Source organism: Microcebus murinus, chromosome 14 (assembly GCF_040939455.1).
Source record: "Microcebus murinus isolate Inina chromosome 14, M.murinus_Inina_mat1.0, whole genome shotgun sequence".
NCBI lineage: Eukaryota > Metazoa > Chordata > Mammalia > Primates > Cheirogaleidae > Microcebus > Microcebus murinus.
The window spans coordinates 23,424,378-23,444,583 of NC_134117.1; the positions used below are offsets into that span (position 1 = coordinate 23,424,378).

A 20,206-nucleotide genomic window follows, 5' to 3' on the forward strand; every position below is an offset into this window, starting at 1 on the left:
TAGCTGGGACTACAGGCATGCGCCACCATGCCCAGCTAACTTTTTCTATATATATTAGTTGGCCAATTAATTTCTTTCTATTTATAGTAGAGACAGGGTCTGGCTCTTGCTCAGGCTGGTTTCAAACTCCTGGCCTTGAGCAATCCGCCCGCCTCGGCCTCCCAGAGAGCTAGGATTACAGGCGTGAGCCACCGCGCCCAGCCTAGTATTTTTTATTCTTGAAAATATTGAGTGTATACTATGATGGTTGCATAGGTCAGCAGATTGAATCATGAGATTTACCATTTGTCAGACATACCTGGGGAAAAAACATTGAGTGTGACCCATTAAATTGATTTTAATTTAATTAATTTCAAATTCATTTGCAGTTTGAAAATCTCAACTAGAGTAGATAGTTATTATTATAGGTATAATTAGAGAAGAATAGGTGAATAGATTCCTAAAATATTTAGGTTTTAGAGAGACACAAGAGTTTGTATTTGGATTTGGGAGATGAGGGGAAAGATTGCGTCAAAGATCATTTCCAAGTATTTGACTTGAGTGACTAAAAGGACGATGGTATAATCCCGAGAATTTAAGCTGGTTAGGGTGGAAGATTATGAATTCACTTTTCGATATGTTGAGTTTGAGGTCCCTGGAGGATGTGCCACAGGAGGTAGGCAGTAGACAGTTGCATACGTGGCTTCTTAGTAAGTAGAAAAATATGGACAGGAGATAGGAATTTGGAAATCAGCATGTAGGTGGTCACTGAAGTCATATAAATGAATAAGATTGCTCCCAGAGAGTGTAGAGAGTAAGAAATGAAGAAGATGTGCAACAGAACTGAGGAGCATCCACATTTTAAGACAAATCCAGGCTGGGCGCGGTGGCTCACGCCTGTAATCCTAGCACTCTGGGAAGCCGAGGTGGGCGGATTGCTTGTAGACAGCATTTCAAAACCAGCCTGAGCAAGAGTGAGACTCCGTCTCTACTATAAATAGAAAGAAATTAATTGGCCAACTAATATATATAGAAAAAATTATCCGGGCATGGTGGCACATGCCTGTAGTCCCAGCTACTCAGGGAGGCAGAAGGATTGCTTAAGCCTAGGACTTTGAGGTTGCTGTGGGCTAAGCTGATGCCACAGCACTCACTCTAGCCTGGGCAACGAAGTGAGACTCTGTCTCAAAAAAAAAAAAAAAAAGACAAATCCAGGGACCACTCACTCCTCTTGTTCTTTCTTGCTTGCTTGCTTTCTCCTTCCATCCTTTCCCTTCCTTCCTTCCTTCCTTCCTTCCTTCCTTCCTTCCTTCCTTCCTTCCTTCCTTCCTTCCTTCCTTCCTTCCTTCCTTCCTTCCTTTCTTTCTTTCTTTCTTTCTTTCTTTCTTTCTTTCTTTCTTTCTTTCTTTCTTGTCTCACTCTATTACCCAGGCTAGGGTGCCACAGCATCAGCCTAGCTCACAGCAACCTCAAACTCCTGGGCTCAAGCAATCTTTTTGCCTCAGCCTCCCGAGTAGCTGGGACTACAGGCATGGGCCACCATGCCCGGCTAATTTTTTCTATATATTAGTTGGCCAATTAATTTCTTTCTATTTATAGTAGAGACGGGGTCTCGCTCTTGCTCAGGCTGGTTTTGAACTCCTGACCTTGAGCAATCAGCCCACCTCGGCCTCTCAGAGTGCTAGGATTACAGGCACAGGTGTGAGCCACCACGCCCGGCCTCTTTTCTTTCTTTTGACAAGGGTCCAGCTACAGTGCCCAGGCTGGCCTCAAACTCCTGGGCTCAAGCAATCCTCCTACCTCAGCCTCCTGAGTAGCTGGGATTGTAGGCACGTGCCACCACCACATCCATTTACTTGTTCTTGAAATTATTTTTTCTTGGAGTCCACTTGCTCAAGGCTTCCTGGGCATGGCTCTGGGTAAAAATCTTTTTAATATATGAAATAAATAAATATTTTAAAATAAAAGAAAAAAATATTTTTTCTCCTGAATTTTGGAACCTAAACCTTTCCTAGTTGTCCTCCTTTCTCTGCTCCTTCCTTGAATCTTCCGTTCCTACTACCTCCTCCTCTACTTCACTTTTATTTTTTTCCAGATTTAATTTATTTTTAACTTTTTTATTTAATATTTACAGGAAACTTGCAAGACTAATACCCTCTGTTTTTGGCTGGGCTCGGTGGCTCACGCCTGTAATCCTAGCACTCTGGAAGGCCAAGGCAGGTGAATCATTTGAGATCAAGAGTTCCAGACCAGCCTGAGCAAGAGTGAGACCCCATCTCTACTGAAAAATAGAAAAAAATAGCTGGACATGGTGGTGCATGCCTGTGGTCCCAGTTACTTGGGAGGCTGAGGCAGGAGGATCACCAGAGCCCAGAAGTTTGAGGTTGCTGTGAGTAGGCTGCTGCCATGGCACTCTAACCCGGGCAACAGAGTGAGACTCTGTCCCCCCAAAAAGAATAATACAAATAATTCCAAAATACCCTTCACCTACATTCCCCAAATGTTAACATTTACTACATTTACTTTATCCTCTGTGTGTGTGTGTGTGTTTCTGAACTGCTAAGAGTAGGTTGCAAACCTCCCTTTACCCTTAATTACTTCAGCAAGTCATTCTCTTATATAACCATTGGACAGTTATCAAAGTCAGTAAATAAACATTGATACTACTATTGTCTCCTCTATAGAACTTATTCAGATTTTTCCAATTGTCCCAATAATAACCTTTTTTTTTTTTTTTTGAGACAGAATCTCACTCTGTCGCCCAGGCTAGAGTGAGTGCCATGGCATCAGCCTAGCTCACAGCAACCTCAGTCTCCTGGGTTCAAGTGATCCTCCTGCCTCAGCCTCCCAGGTAGCTGGGACTACAGGCATGCGCCACCATGCCCGGCCTCAATAATAACATTTATAGGCCACAAAAATACAAGATTATGCATCGACTGCATTCAATTGTCATATCTCTATAGTTTCTTTTGAGTCTTTTATTTTTTGTATTTTATAACTTTGACATTTCTGAAGAGCACAGGCTACTTAATTTGCAGCATGTCCTTCAATTTGAGTTTGCCTTATGTTTCCTCATGGATAGATTCAGGTTATGCATCTTTGGCAGGAATATTACAGGAGTGATGCTGAGTTCTTCTTAGTGCATTCTATTAGGAAGCACATGCTATTGGTTACTCCCAGTACTGTCAATGTTAACTTTGATAATTTGGTTATAGTGGTGACTACCAGCTTTGTCCACTGTGAGCATATTATAGGGAGATATTTTGAAACTATGTTAATATCCTATTAACTTTCACTTACTAGTTTTAGCATCTATTGCTGATTCTTTTCTGCATCAACTATTAATATGATGGTAACCAAATGGTGATTTTCTAATTCCATCATTTCTTCTACACTTATTAGTTGGTTTTCTAATGCAAGGAAGAACGATCCCTTCTCCCTATTTATTTATTCAGTTAGTTATATCAGCGTGGACTCATAGAATCTTACTATATTCCATAAATTATAATCTGTTGCTATCATCATTTTATTTTGCTTTCAGTTTATCACAAGTTTGACCATTATGAGCTCCATCAAACTGGCTCCTGTGTATTTTTTTTTTTTTTTTGGAGGAGTCTCACTTTTTGTTGCCCAGGCTAGAGTGCCATGGTGTCAGCCTAGCTCACAGCAACCTCAATCTCCTGGGCTCAAGCAATCCTTCTGCCTCAGCCTCCTGAGTAGCTGGGACTACAGGCATGCGCCACCATGCCCGGCTAATTTCTTCTATATATATTAATTGGCCAATTAATTTCTTTCTATTTATAGTAGAGACAGAGTCTCACTCTTGCTCAGGCTGGTTTCAAACTCCTGACCTCAAGCAATCTACCTGCCTTGGCCTCCCAGAGTGCTAGGATTACAGGCCTGAGCCACTGCGCCTGGCCCTCCTGTGTATTTTTGACGGCTCCATCATTTTTTGAGCACTTTCTTACTTTCTAGCTCAATGACACTTTGTAGGTGCTCTTTGTCCCTGCCTCAGACATGGAATTAGCCATTTATTTCTCCACGCAATCCTAGTTCCTTTTAATGGTATTCGAAATCAAGATCAGGGTGCTATGTGGGTAATTGCCTCTAGGCCCTTTCAGTGGACAGAGGAAATGCATACTTGGTACTCGAATTGAAATCATTATTCGTTAATGCAAAGTCATAAGGCACCTAGTTCAGGGCTCTGTGAATGAGTTAATGCAAACAGAATATCGTTGCCCGAAATGGTACCAATTTCGTCGTTTTCAAAGGGCGGTGAAGACAGCGTCCAGGTTTGCAAAGGGAGAGTGGAGTGCGCTTGCGTCAAGGTGCGGCCGCAAGCTCCGCCCGCACACCTGGGCGGCCGGCCCCGCCCCGGCCCGGTGAGGCGGGAACCACACTTCCCAGCCGCCCTGCCGGGCTTCTGCGCCTGCGCGCCCGCCGCGAGGGCGGGAGGGAGGGAGGAGGCGGGATCCCGCGCTCCCGGCAGCCGCGCCGCGCCGCGCCTCTCTCGGGCCATGGAAGGGGTCGTGGCGCCGGCGGCGGGCGCCGCCAAGGCCGAGGACGCCGCAGCCGCGCCGCCCGCGGCCCCCGGCTCCCCGCCCGCGCTCACGCCCGCGCCCGCCGCCGGCGCGGAGGGCCCGGCGCCTCTGCTCGAGGTGGGGGCCCCGGGCTGCTCGGGCTCGCGGCCCCCCGAGCTGGAGCCCGAGCGCGGCCTGGGCCGCTTGCGAGGCCGCTTCGAGTACGAGGACGAGGAGTTGGAGGAAGATGAGGAGTTGGAGGAGGAGGAGGAAGAGGAGGAGGAGGAGATGAGCCACTTCTCGCTGAGGCTGGAGGGGGGCCGGCCGGACTCGGAGGACGAGGAGGAGGTATTTTCGGAGCCCCGGCGGGCGGCCGCGACCCCAGCGCGCCGGGTGGACCTCGCCCCCCTGCGCGGGCCCCGGCCCGGCCCGGTTTCCTGCCGGCTTATTTCGTGAGGCTCCTGCCTGTCACTTAGGCTCCCCGGGTCCCGCTCATTCATTCTGTGTGATTATCGAGGCTGCTGCGCGTCAGGCGGGTTAGGCGCCTAGGGTGCGGTGCCCCCGGTGTGCAGGAGCTTACGGTCAACGGGAGAAATAGCCACTTTCTACAGGGTGCCGAGAGGCGCTGACGTCCCCCACCTGCTCGGTCTCTATTGGAAACTTCTTTTCTTTCTTTCTTCCTTTTTTTTTTTTTAATGTGGTAGCACATTCTTCATCAATTTAGGTGATATATACCTAGCAAGTCAGAATTAATTTATTAAGCTTGGCCACCAGGCTGGGCGCAGTGGCTCACGCCTGTAATCTTAGCTCTTTGGGAGGCTGAGACAGCAGGATCGCTTGAGGCCAGGAGTTGGAGAGTACAGCCTGAGTACCATAGGGAGACCTGACTGTACAAAAAATACAAACATTTACTGGGTGTGGTGGCACGCGCCTGTAGTCTCAGCTACCCGGGAGGCTGAGGCAGGAGGATCACTTGAGGCCAGGAGTTGGAGATTGCAGTGAACTATGATGACGCCACTGCACTCTAGTCCAGGCCTCAGAGGGAGGCCCTATCTCGGGGGAAAAAAACCCAAAAAAACCTTGAACACCAGTATCTGGAAAGTTTGCCCATTTTGAAGTAATTCATAAAGTAACATGCATCTCATGTGGCAATAAAAGAATGAGATCCATTTGAAACATTGGTTTATATTGTGTTATTGTAACTCTCAGCAGTATTTTGAAGGGTTGGAAATATGTTTCCATGTTGCATTTAACTTGCACATTGTTTATAATGAAACTTTGGGATTAGGGTTTAAGAATTGGAAGGCAGGGACTTGTATTTTAAAACTATTTCAATTGCATTTGCAGCGCCTGATTAATCTCTCTGAGCTGACCCCGTACATCTTGTGTTCCATTTGCAAAGGTTACTTAATAGATGCAACTACCATTACAGAATGTCTTCATACCTGTAAGCATACAGTTCACATTTCTGAATATTTTTGATTTTGAAATGTCTTGAAAGCATCCTAATTTCAACATTTTCTTTTTCAACAGTTTGTAAAAGCTGCATTGTAAGACATTTTTACTATAGCAACAGATGTCCCAAATGCAACATAGTAGTACATCAAACACAACCTCTTTATAACATAAGGTAAGAGAAATATATGAGTAACAGTTGTGTTTTAAGTATGCTTTTTCTGAAAGCTTGAAGTTTAGTTGGAATAAATTCTTGACCTTCCTCAAAATTAGAAGAAAGAGAACTACATATTCTTTTGAGAAATACGTATAGAGCACTTACTATGTACCAGGCACTGTGATATCTGCTGGGGACTTAAAAATAAGAGGTACAGGCCTCTTTTCTTGAGAATTTTAATTCCATCACTCAAGTTAATGAGGCTAGTTTAGATGTGTTGCTTTCCAGTATACAGGTATTTAGGATTTTTTTTAAGAAGTAATACCTGAAACGAATGGCCTCTTTAGTAAAGCCTATCTGTCATAGGTCATTGTTGCATTTAATCACATTTTTCAGTTCATGCTCAGTTTCTTTGTTTCCTTCCTTCTTTCTTTCTCTCTTTCTCCTTCCTTCCTTTCAGACTATCCTCCATAACTATCAGTTTCTTAAGAGAATAAAGAAGAAAAATACTAAAAATAGATTACTTTCATTTATTCAAATACTATTAAGTTTTTACAACCTTCAGAGAAGAGTGCTTTGCAGACAATACACAGAAGTTCAAAATACAGTCTGTGCCCTTGGTTTCACATTCTTATGAAGGGAATAAGATTAATACACACAAAACAATTTAGTGAACCATTCAGGAATCTATGAGTACTTATAATTACATATAATTACTTGTGGTTCTCTCAGGTGAGCTAAATTTTAGGGGTTGTGAGTGCTACCTAAAAATAACTCACCTCTGAGAAAGACTGTATCCACTCTGAAGAGAAAGTACAGTAACTCACTCAGTTAACTTAGTTTACCCACTGTACGAAAATATATTTTTCTGAATTCTGAGGTATTCTCCATCCTTTCCTTTTATTAGGTTGGACCGACAGTTACAAGACATAGTGTACAAATTAGTGATCAATCTAGAGGAAAGTAAGTTTCTTTTTTTACGTAGTTGTGAATCCCAGAATCTCTGACTCTACTAGTTACATTTTAAGTGTAATTTAGTCTGTGTTTTATCATTTTTTAGGAGAAAAAAAGCAAATGCATGATTTCTATAAAGAAAGAGGTCTAGAAGTACCTAAACCTGGTAAGTTTGGGTGTATACCATAATGTATTTATAGAATTAAAGAATACTAGCAATAAAATTTGTGCCTTTTGAGGTTTTTTGGGGGATAACTGGTCATTGTATGATCAAAAGGAGATTTTGAAGGTAATGCTGTGTTTTAATCCAATCTATTTGTTCATAAGAATTAAAGAGTGTAGGCTCTGGAGCTAGGAGTTTGTCCTAGCTCTGCCACTTCATTTTAAGGTTAAAAGGTATGCTAGGTGTAGGACTTCAGAGAATTAATTCAATGTCTGTTTCTTCATCTATAAAATAGTGATAATAATATCACTTCCATCTTAAAAATTATATACATTAAGTAATACAAGCACTTAAAACAGTGCCTGGCACATAGTAACTGCTCAAACATTTGTTTTTTTATGATGATGATAATGTCTCAGAATAGAAGTCAAATAGATTTGGGTTTAAATTAATTCTTCCACTTACTCCCTGGGTGACTTTAGACAAATTGCCTAATCTCGCTAAGTCCCAGTTTCTTTATCAGTTAAAAATAAAAAAAAAATAAAAAAAAGAGTAGGAGTAATACCTATATCATGTGATTATGGTAAGGATTAAATGAGATGATGCATGTAAAGTGCTAAGCATGAGCTCTGGCATATAGTAGTGCTTATACAGGTTTATTTACAAATGTTGCTGTTCTCATGATCACTCTCTGTGGCCCTGATAAACCAACCACACATATCTGTCTTCTGTTGCAAAGTGGTCCCCAGGCTTGCTTTTAATTTTACTGGCTTTGACAGGTTAGCTGATGTTATTAAAGAAAATGAGTTATTGTATGCTTTCTGATCTTTTAAATAGTTAAGTAGTTTTTTAAATTTTTTTATTTGTTATAGTTTTAATCCCTGTATAATTATTTTTTCAAAGATTTCAATTTATGAAGTTTTTATTCTAAATTAACTTTTTTGTTTGGCTATCGAATAGCTGTTCCACAGCCAGTCCCTTCGAGCAAAGGAAGATCTAAGAAAGTCCTAGAATCAGTGTTTCGTATTCCACCTGAACTTGATATGTCTTTATTATTGGAGTTCATTGGGTGAGTACCCTAAAAATCTACCTTTTCACCTTAAAATAAAGAAATTTTAAAGTCTCAACAGTTTTGAAATCATCCTGAACTCAGGTAAAATCACATTTTTTAAAAATTATGAAGTGTTTAAGACTTAGAGTAACACAGTAACCTCTGATATTTCCATCTTCTGGCTTAAGAAATAAACTGTTGCTACTATAACTGAAGCCCTTTGCTACCTCTGAATACTACCCATCTCTCAGAGATTAATAACCACTCTCCTAAAACTAGTGTTTGTCATTCTCATATGTTTTTTCATATGGTTCCCATAAGTATATCTATTATTCCTAAGCAATATGTAGAATTTTTTTTGCCAATTAAAAAACTTTACATGGTATACCATAGTGTTTTCCAACTTGCTTTTTTCATTCAACATTGTGTGATTCATCCTGTTGAAATGTGTAGCTCTAGTTCATTCATTTTCACCATTGCCTGGTATTCCTTTAAATAAATGTATCTTTTCTTTTTTGCTATAAATGTATTTGTACGTATCTCCTTGTGTGTATGTGAGATAGTTCTCCAAAGGTGTAGATTTGCTGAGTCTTAAGATATGTTCCTCTTCAACTTTTCTCCTCTCTCCTCCCCTTTATACTTGGTTTTGCCAAATTGTAGTTAGATAGGTATCTTTCTAATTCAAATTCAGACACTGTAGCATATGATATACTCCATTATAGTGCAACATTGTTAAACAGACTAGCATGGTCACAGAGTTGGCATGTACAGACTGTAGTTTTCAAATACATCACAGAATAAACCAATGTATAATAAACTTTCTTTCCATGGAAAAACCTAGATTTCCCAGTTTGTGTTACTGATGACTATTTTACTTTCTCAATCATTTCCTCCTTATAACTCTGTCAATATAATTTATTTAGTATCTAACTTGTGCTATGTAGTATTTCTCTCTTTATATGTATTCATCTTGTATTCTCAATTGTTATTAAGAACTCTCAAGGAGACAGGAAACCTTTCTTCTCCTCTCCCCTCCCCTTCTCTCTTTTCTTTCATTTATTTTTTTTTTTGAGACAGAGTCTCACTCTGTTGCCCGGGCTAGAGTACCATGGTATCAGCCTAGCTCACAGCAACCTCAAACTCTTGGGCTCAAGCGATCCTCCTGCCTCAGCCTCCTGAGTAGCTGGGAATACAGGCATGCGCCACCATGCCCGGCTAATTTATTTATATATATATATATTTTTTTCTTCTTTTTTTATTTGTCCAATTAATTTTTTTCTATTTTTAGTAGAGACAGGGTCTCGCTCTTGCTCAGGCTGGTCTCGAACCTGGGAGCTCAATTGATCCACCCACCTCGGCCTCCCGGAGTGCTAAGATAACAGGCGAGAGCCACCACCCTCCACAGGAAACCTTTCTTATGCCTCCAAAAGCCCATGGTAGTGGTCAATGATAATGAAATAAAGATTCCTTTGGAGACATTGGAAGAAACCATGTAATGCCAAAACTTAATTCAGCAGTTTCTGTTATTAAAGAGTGTGTTACAATTTATTCCTAAGGGAATTGGTTAAATAACAGTATATCCATACACGAATATGTGTTAATACAGTAATGTGTGTGCCAATTTGGAACAATCTCCAAGATATGTTAAATGAAAAAAGCAAGGTGCAGGCCGGGTGAGGTGGCTCACGCCTATAATCCTAGCACTCTGGGAGGCCGAGATGGGCGGATTGCTCGAGGTCAGGAGTTCGAAACCAGCCTGAGCAAGAGTGAGACTCCATCTCTACCATAAATAGAAAGAAATTAATTGGCCAAATAATATATATAGAAAAAACTAGCCGAGCATGGTGCGTGCCTGTAGTCCCAGCTACTCGGAAGGCTGAGGCAGAAGGATTGCTTGAGCCCAAGAGTTTGAGGTTGCTGTGAGCTAGGCTGACGCCACGGCACTCACTCTAGCCTGGGCAACAGAGTGAGACTGTGTATCAAAAAAAACAAAAAAAAACAAAAAAAAAAAAAAACAAAAGCAAGGTGCAGAAGAGGAAGGCACATGTACCATGTTCCCACTTATGTTTTTTAAAAGAGGGTGGTGGAAAATATATGCATATACATATGCTTCTTTTTTTTTTTTTTTTTTGAGACAGAGTCTCGCTTTCTTGCCTAGGCTAGGGTGAGTGCCGTGGCGTCAGCCTAGCTCACAGCAACCTCAAACTCCTGGGCTCAAGCAATCCTCCTGCCTCAGCCTCCCGAGTAGCTGGGACTACAGGCACGAGCCACCATGCCCGGCTGATTTTTTTTTTTATATTATATATATTAGTTGGCCAATTAATTTCTTTCTATTTTTATGGTAGAGACGGGGTCTCGCTCAGGCTGGTTTTGAACTCCTGACCTTGAGCAATCCGCCCGCCTCGGCCTCCCAGAGTGCTAGGATTACAGGTGTGAGCCACCACGCCCGGCTTACATATGTTTCTTTATGGGCACAGATCATTCCTGAAAGGACATATGAGAGAATATTAATGGTGGTTGTTCCTAGGAAAGGGCACTGGAGTTTGAATCTGTGATGGGGAAAGTCTTACTTTTCATTATGTTTGAATTTTTACACATGACCATGTGACTTTCAATGACTAGTTAATTAAAATTTGAAAATTGAGAGGAATTTATATTTCTAAAAACATTATTTTGGGGAAATGTAACATTTTCCACTAATGTACAATGGGAACTTGGAATCACTTTTTTCTACCTCCTTGGAAAAGTGGCATATTGTAATGCAAGGATTGCAAATATGTGCCACCGTTTCCTTTTTCTTTACTCAAGTTATTAGCACATTCCCTGCTGTAGATGAACAAAGACTGACTTGAAATAAGATAATCTGGATTTAAGTCCTAGCTGTACTGTTTTCTAGCTTTGTAACCTTGATCAAATCATTTTTTGTTTACTCATAAGGTATATATTAAGGTCTTACTGTGTACCAGTACAACACTATATTAGGTGCTTGGAATATAGTTTGAATGAGTCAGTGTGGTGGTCCTTGTCCTGATGAACTTTCAATTTTAACTTCTTAGAGCTTTAGCTTTCATATATGTAAAATGGGAACATTGAACCTTAGACATTATTGATTATGGTGGGTATGCTGTCTACCTGATCACATAGTCCTTTTTATATTTTTATTTTTATTTCCTCCCAACTCATTATGCAAAACCTTTATATATTTTTAAATGGGTAAGGGGGAAGAAGCTTCTAGTGGCAAGGAGTCTTTATTTTTTCTTTTGAGGCAAAGTCTCACTCAGTTGCCCGGACTAGAATGCTGTGGCGTCAGCCTAGCTCACAGCAACCTCAAACTCCTGGGCTTAAGCAATCCTACTGCCTCAGCCTCCTGAGTTGCTGGGACTACAGACATGCACCACCATGCCTGGCTAATTTATACATACATACACACACACACACACACACACACACACACACACACACACACACACACTTTTAGTTGTCCAGCTAATTTCTTTCTATTTTTTTAGTGGAGACAGGGTCTCGCTCTTGCTCAGGATGGTCTAGAACTCCTGACTTTGAGCCATCCTCCCGCCTTGGCCTCCCAGAGTGCTAGGATTACAGGCGTGAGCCACCATGCCTGGCTACAAGGAGTCCTTTTGAAGTCACCAGTTCCTAGGTTTAAATCCCCAAGTTCTCACAATATGGAAAAGCTTTTGTGATGCCACAAAAAGTCAGGCTACTGGGGGTAACCCATGGGAGGCTCTTTCATAACAGGACAAGGGGCAGATGAGGACAAATTTGCTCCAGCTGTTGACCTTGCTTGAATTAGAGGAGAAAAAGCACTGAGGTAGGTTCAGCCTGTGTACAGTAATTTTTAGATTTCCTGCCTAGATTGGATATGCATGTTTTATGATCTTAAGGTAGTCTCTTATCCTTTTTGTTCTATAGTTTCTATATGTAAAGTATATCATAAAAAGATAGCTGGGCACAGTGGTGTGCACCTATAGTCCTAGTTACTTGGGAGGCTGAGGCAGGAGGATTGCTTGAGCCCAGGGGTTCAAGTCCAGCCTGAGTAACATAGCAAGACTCTGTCTCTTAAAAAAAAATCATAAAAAGAAATAAGACAGGCAATATGGTGCATAAAAAGAGCATAGTTTTTGAAGAGTCTAACTCAAGGAGTATAACCCTTAGGATGTAACTTCTCTGATCTGATCATTAGTTTTTGTATTTCTTTTTTTTTTTTTTTCTATTTTTTTGTTTTGTTTTAAGAACGTGTTCTGTAATAAGTTTTTGTATTTCTAAACTGGGGGTTATAATAGCATCTCAAAGGATTGTCATAAAACAATATGATATTTGTAACATGTCTAAACTATTACCAATATGTGAATATCAAAGTAATGCAAGGTCATTCAAAAATAAAGGTTAAAGTGATCCATGGTGCTTTAATATGTACAGCATTTGCACACTGAAGAAAATAGACTCATATGAATGTGATATTGATATGGTAAAATTTTTTTGCAATTTTAAGCTCAGTGGTGCTAAGTAAATCAAGGAGGCAGTATCCCATTGTGTGCTGCCTTAGTCCAACTAGAGTATTGTGTTCAGCTCTGGGTACCACATTTTAAGAGAGATGTTGGTAAACTAAGGTATAATAGTTAAGGTTTGAAAACATATGTGGTAGTGGAACAAAAATATTTCGTTCAAAGAAAAAAAACAATAAGTCCCTCAAGTTAGTTTTAAATCTTCAGAAGGTTACTACATAAAAGAAAAATTGCTTTGATTAACAATACCAAAAGACAGAACTATGACTACTAGGTATAAGCTACATACAAGCAAGTAATTTCTAATAACATTGTTCACAAAGAGAACGGGCTGACTTGTCAGTTAAGAAGCTCTCTCTTTATATATTTGAGCAGAAGTCAGATGTCCTTTCACCATATATTCTACAGAGATCATTGTTGTAATGAATGGGATCTTTTATAACTCTAAGATTATATTATAATCTTAGAATTGTATTTGTGTGTATAATATTTATGTATATTTTACATTTATAAATATAATTTATTCTATGTTATATTTGTAATATTTACAGTTGTATACGTGTATAAATTATATATTTATAGTGCCTAAATTATATATTTATATAGCTTTATATTTTTATTATAAAGAATACTTTGGGGCGGGAGTGGTGGCTCATGCCTGTAATCCTAGCACTCTGGAAGGCTGAGGCGGGCCAATTGCTTGAGGTCAGGAGTTCAAAACCAGCCTGAGCAAGATCGAGAGCCCATCTCTACTATAGAAAAAATTAGCCAGGCATGATGGCTCATGCCTGTAGTCCCAGCTACTTGGGAGGCTGAGGCAGGAGGATTGCTTGAGCCCAGGAGTTTGAGGTTGCTGTGAGCAAGGCTGACACCATGGCACTCACTCTAGCTTGGGCAACAAAGCGAGACTGTGTCTCCAAAAAAAAAAAAGAATACTCTGGAGATGATGCAATTATAATCTTACCTGTTCTTCACAACATGATAAGGAGAAAAGAAGATGGGCTTTGATACTAGGTATACCTGAGTTTGAATTCTAGGTTTATCGCTTAATAGCTCTGGGTCACCTGAAGCTATTATTAAACCACTTTGAGCTTAATTTTCCCCATCTGCATAATAGGGATACCAATACCTGATTTGCAGGGCATCGTGAGGCGTAAGTGAAAAACATGCACGATATATGAATACCTAATAGAATGTCTGGTATATTGTAGATTCTCAACAAAAGTTAGTGCCTCTTGTCTCCCTCATGACTTAAAAGTAATTGATTTAGATTTAATCAGTAAATCTGTTTGAGCTTCTAGGTGAAAGGCAAACTGAGTAAAATCATGCCCAGGTAATTATGCTGCAAGGAAAACAATAGGAAGTATAGCAGCCTTCTTGTAAGAAATTATATCTTGTAAAGGGAAAAAAATCACATTAATTATGATTTAAAGAAAAACAAATAAGAAATTGTACTTTAAGCTGGAAAATGTTAAAATGCTAAATAGAGGGATGGCGTGGTTGCGGAGAGAGAGGAACACTCCTACACTGCTGGTGGGACTGCAAACTAGTTCAACCTCTGTGAAAGCAATATGGAGATACCTTAAAGCGATACAAGTGAATCTACCATTTGATCCAGCAATCCCATTACTGGGCATCTACCCAAATGATCCAATGACACTCTACAAAAAAGACATTTGCATTCGAATGTTTATAGCAGCACAATTCATAATTGCAAGGCTGTGGAAACAGCCCAAGTGCCCATCAATCCAAGAATGGATTAATAAAATGTGGTATATGTATACCACAACGGTGATATAGCACATCTTATATTTTCCTGGTTAGAGCTGGAACCCATACTACTAAGTGAAGTATCCCAAGAATGGAAAAACAAGCACCAGATATATTCTCCAGCAAACTGGTATTAACTGAGTAGCACCTAAGTGGACACATAGGTACTACAGTAATAGGGTATTGGGCAGGTGGGAGGGGGGAGGGGGGCGGGTATATACATACATAATGAGTGAGATGTGCACCATCTGGGGGATGGTCATGATGGAGACTCAGACTTTTGGGGGGAGGGAGGGAAATGGGCATTTATTGAAACCTTAAAATCTGTACCCCCAAATTATGCCAAAATAAAAAAAAATGCTAAATAGAGGGGAAATCTAAATATTAAGAATATACTTTTTTCCTGGGAATCTATTGTATAACATGGTGACCACAGTTAATAATAATGTATTGTATAACTTGAAAATTGCTAAAAGAGTAGATCGTAAGTATTCTTACTATAAAAAAAAATAAGTATGTGAGGTGATGGGTATGTTAATTTGCTTGATTTAATTATTTCTTTTATCATTTCACAATGTATACATATATCAGATATCCCATTGTACTCTATAAATATATACAACTTTTATTTGCCAGTTATACCTTAATAAAGCTGAAGAAAATAAATAAATCCGGATATGTTTTGCATCAAAAAAAAATACATGCTTTTCACTCTGAAATTAAGTATGGAAAGCATTGTAAAATACTGGATAAAACTGCCTTTGCCTTACCACTAGGTGGCAGAAACAATTACATTTATGTATTTTATAAAGGTTTAGGTATGAATTGATGTTTCTCAAATATTTATATTTATGTTATTTTTATGTTTTATTATTAAACATGTAGTTTAAAGTATTAAATATTGATTAATTTTGCTCTCATTTTTCAGTGCTAATGAAGGCACGGGACATTTTAAGGTATTTTGCTTTTATTTTTCATTCATTTCGCAAGAGGACTCTGTAGTACACAAGTTTGAGTCAGATTAGCAACCAAATGGAGATTGTCTTCAATTACAATAAAAATATTTTATAAATATAAGTTATTTAAATATGAAGCACATTTAATAGTACTCATAATAGGTTTATGAGGAAAAGTTATTAAGTAGGGATTTATTATTCAGAACAGTGGTCTGAGGAAAATTAAGTGAATGCTTTTTAAAACTCTAAAACCAAATACTGTGTTAATTTGGTCATGAAAAGTATTTTGAAGCATTTTTTTCATAGTTGGCATTTACAGTTTAATATGAGCTTAACGTTTTGTTTGCATGTAACATTTTTGACTCAAGTTAACCTGTCCTAACTTGTTACTTCAATTGTTCAGTAAGAATGAACTCCTTTGTAACATATTTAAGTTCAAAGTTGTTTTAAAGGCTCCAAAATCACAGGTGCCATTGTATATAGCATTGCTGTTGATACTATAGTATGAGTCATTCAGGGAAAGGTAACTTAAAAGGGATAAATCAGGCTTTATAGGTGGAATTGTGAATATTTAAGAAATAGGTGACTTTATTTAGATTTTCTGTGACTTTGTCAAAGTCTCTACTAAAAATTGGGTATCTTATACCTGGTTGGATAGACTGTACTGTTTTGCTTTGTGAGCACACTAGCTTAGACATGTAAATTAAAGCATAGCAATAGATAGATACTTCTCTGGATTCAGTATATTATTCATGTTTCTCTGAGATCAGTGTGATAGAGGGAATGCAGAGTTAAGTCCTCATGATTTTTGGTAACTTTGAGCCTCGTCTAAGTTGTAAAATGTCAAGCTAATGGTGATTTAACTTGAGGAAATTGTTTCAGAGCAGTGTGGTGGGTGGGAGAATGGCAGATAAGTTTCTGTACAGTTCAAGCACAGAATTATGTGCTTTGAGTGTTCCCTGAAGACATCTGTCCAGTGAACTGTGGTAGCCAGACTGGCCAAAAACCTCATGAAGAAAGAACTAGAGAATGAACAGAGATATTAGACTACAGTTGCTGCAAAAGCACCTGTGCACTTAGAATATTTGTATATTAGTAGTTCTGATCTTCACATACCAAAAAATCTATGATGACAATACCATCTGTGAATTGTTCTTGCCAAAACAAATGTGAAGGTGATCATGTTTCTAGATTTAATTACTAATTTATAGGAAATACCAAGGACAAAGGAACATGTTAAATGACACTGTGGGAATATAATAAGCCAAATCAAGACAGTGGAAAGCTACATGGCAACCAATTCTGTTTCTTCAGCAAATAAATTAAAAAGGAAAGAGATGAAGAAGGAGCCTATATATGGGACTTGTTGATTAAAATATTTCAAGGGACATATAAATTAATTGCAATGTATGAAGCTTATTTGGATTTGATTTGAAAAACTGGGGAAAAAAAGGAAACACCATAACATTTTTTGAGATAAAAATCCTAAATTGGAAACAACCCAAATATCCATTAACTGATGAATGGATAAATAAAATGTTGTATTTTCATTGAAAGCATTATGCTAAGTGGAAGAAGCCAGCCACAAAAGGCCATCCATACATTATATGATTCCATTTATGTGAAGCAGGGAAATCCATAGAAACATAAAGTAGATGGATGGTTGCCAGAGGTTGGGGGAGCGATGAAATGGGGAGTGACTTTTAATTGGTACAGGTTTCTTTTTGGGGTGATGAAAATGTTCTGAAATTAGATAGTGGTGATAGTTGCACAACTTGTAAATATACTAAAATTCATTGAATTGTACACTTTTAAAGGGTGAATTTAATAGTAAATTATATCTCAATAAAGTTGTTGATTTTTTTTTTTTAAATGACTAAGCCAAGCTGGACATGGTGGGGTGTGCCTATAATCCCAGCTACTGGGGAGGCTAAGGTTGGAGGATCACTTGAGCCCAGGATTTCAAGTCCAGCCTGGGCAACATGGCAAGACCCCATCTCTTAAGGAAAAAAAAAAGAAAAAACTAAGCCAATAGAAACTTAGAATAGAAGCATTGTCTATAATTTGCTTGGTGTAAATGTTTTGCGAATACAAAAATGTAACTGGTAGATAACATATGTATAAGTTAGATTTTAATTTGAGTCTATCACTGATTATTCACTCATTTATTCATTTAGAGACAGGGTCTTGCTCTGTCACCCACGCTGAAGTGCAGTGGTGTAATCATAGCTCACTTCAGTCTCAAACTTTTGGGCTCAAGTAGCTGGAACTATAGGCACGTACCACCATCCCTGGCTAATTTTTAAATTTTTTGTATAGGCAAAGTCTCACTATGTTGCCCAGGCTAGTCTGGAGCTCCTGGGCTCAAGTGGTCCTCCCTCATTGGCCTTCCAAAGTGCTGGGATTACAGGCGTGAGCCACTGTGCCTGGCCTTCACTGTTTCTTAAAATGCTGTTTTTATACTTTTATATATCTGTGAGTTCAGATTAAACCCTGCTCACTAGAATGATGCCCAGTTGTTAAACTTTTCACCGTGTAGACCTGTGGCATGAAACTTACAAGTTCTATTTGCTACATTTAACTTAAAAGTGTTTCACAAAATGGTAATAATATGATCCAAAATCATTTTCCTAGGAAAATTTCCTTTTTTTTTTCTTTTTTACTGTTTTACTATGGAAAATTTTTAACATACTGAAAAGTAAACAGAATGAACTTCCATGTAACCATCATTAGCTTTACCAATTGCTAGTGGCCAATTTTATTTCTTCTATTCCCCATCTACTTACCTCTCTTCTGATATTATTTTGAAACAAATCACCAGCAGTATCCTACTTTATCTTTAAATATTTCAGTATTCTTAAAGGATGAGTCTCTCTCTTTTTTTTAATAACCAAATGACCATGTAGCATATCTTAAAAAGTCACTAAATGGCAGCCTCATGAAAGATAAAAATAAGTTGGCAGAACTATTCTGGACTAAAGGAGATTACAGGGGCATGATAACCAAATGTACTGTGTGACCCTTCTTTACAGCCTATGAAATAAGAACAATTTATATAGGACATTGTTAGAACAATTGAAGTAATTTGAAATTTGGAATTAATTTAGATAATTATCAATACATTGTATTAATGTTAAATTTCCTGAATACTTCTATAAGTTTCCTGATAATTATGTAGTAGTTATGTAGGAGAATTTCTTATTTAGGGAAGATAACTGCTGATATATTTCAGGTAAAATATTTCATTGTCTGTAAGTAACTGTCAAGTTGTCCAAGAAAAAACACATACCCATATATACCCATACATAGGAAGAGATAAAGCAAATATAATAATATATTAACAGTTGCTAAACTAAGTAAAGGGCATCAGAGTGTTCATTGTACAATTCTTACAACTACTTTGTGAGTTTGTTATTTTTCAAAAGGTTGGGATGGGGAATGAAAAAAATGAATAAGTTTTTTATTATCAAATGTTTGGTTAGTGTTCAAAATCTTTTTTTTTTTTTTTTTTTTGAGACAGAGTCTCGCTTTGTTGCCCAGGCTAGAGTGAGTGCCGTGGCGTCAGCCTAGCTCACAGCAACCTCAAACTCCTGGGCTCGAGTGATCCTTCTGCCTCAGCCTCCCGGGTAGCTGGGACTACAGGCATGAGCCACCATGCCCGGCTAATTTTTTTTTTTTATATATATATATCAGTTGGCCAATTAATTTCTTTCTATTTATAGTAGAGACGGAGTCTCACTCTTGCTCAGGCTGGTTTTGAACTCCTGACCTTGAGCAATCCGCCCGCCTCGGCCTCCCAAGAGCTAGGATTACAGGCGTGAGCCACAGCGCCCCATTTTAATCACCTTAATTGTAGGGCACTTAAAAATGTATCTGATCAGCCATGGAATAGTGTGGGGTTTTTTTTTAAACACTTTAAGTCAGGATCCAAATAAAGTTCACACATTGCTATTTGTTGATCGTCAAATTTCTTCTTTTTTTTTTTAATAATTTATTGTTGCCAAAACAGAATCACTTGTCTTGTAGTTTCCTACAGATTGAGTTTTGATGTTGCATCTCTGTGAAATAATTTAATATATTCTTTTGTCTTCTCTCTTTGTCATAAACTGGTAGTTAAATATAAGTGTTGGTCAGAGAGGTTTGATTAAAGGGGAACTAGAACACATCATAAATGGGGTTTTCATTCATCAGGAGGCATATAATGTCTTTGTCTGTGTCTCTCTGTAATGTTAGCAGCCAATGCTCCTCAGTTGTCTATCTAATTTACTAGAGGTTGAAAAATAATGCTATCATTCCTTCTTTTATTAGGTGAAATAGTTTTATAAGGAGAAACTTCCCTTTGTCTATTTGGTTACCCAGTGGAATGGTTCACGTACTGTACCAGTGGTACATTAAAAGCAGGATAAATGCTGATTCTTTCCCTTTATCAAGTTCAAAATGATGATTTGGTTCACTAGCATACTCCAGTCATGGTCAATTAGGTTTTTAGGGTTTTTTTTTTTCTACTTTATTATGTGGATTTAAACACAATGTGTAATCTATTTCGGTTACTATCTGTATTGATGTTCAAATTATCCTCTCTTGTCATAGTCTATGATAGCTGCCTGGCTAGACTATGACAAGATACAATATGCCATAATAAGATGAAAGATAAGATATTCTGGGCTTATCTTGTATG

At 38.7% G+C, this 20,206-nt stretch overlaps 1 protein-coding gene and 1 non-coding gene across 3 annotated transcripts in view; both read left to right on the forward strand.

The window, feature by feature from the left end:
• Window positions 1-235: 235 nt before the first annotated feature.
• Window positions 236-300, forward strand: LOC142875818 (small nucleolar RNA SNORD77). The gene has a single exon (XR_012923101.1). It is a non-coding gene; the product is annotated as a small nucleolar RNA SNORD77 (small nucleolar RNA).
• Window positions 301-4,451: 4,151 nt separating this feature from the next.
• Window positions 4,452-20,206, forward strand: part of PCGF6 (polycomb group ring finger 6) — a 35,818-nt gene continuing 20,063 nt past the window's right edge. The window contains exons 1-7 of one of the 2 annotated variants that reach the window (XM_012770405.2): window positions 4,452-4,847; window positions 5,847-5,946; window positions 6,033-6,129; window positions 7,019-7,074; window positions 7,172-7,231; window positions 8,189-8,297; window positions 15,501-15,528. In XM_012770405.2, the coding sequence (XP_012625859.2) occupies window positions 4,497-4,847; window positions 5,847-5,946; window positions 6,033-6,129; window positions 7,019-7,074; window positions 7,172-7,231; window positions 8,189-8,297; window positions 15,501-15,528 (801 nt within the window). In that variant the 5' untranslated portion in view covers window positions 4,452-4,496. The remainder of the gene's footprint in view (window positions 4,848-5,846; window positions 5,947-6,032; window positions 6,130-7,018; window positions 7,075-7,171; window positions 7,232-8,188; window positions 8,298-15,500; window positions 15,529-20,206) is intronic. The other variant, XM_076009811.1, reaches the window with a different exon arrangement.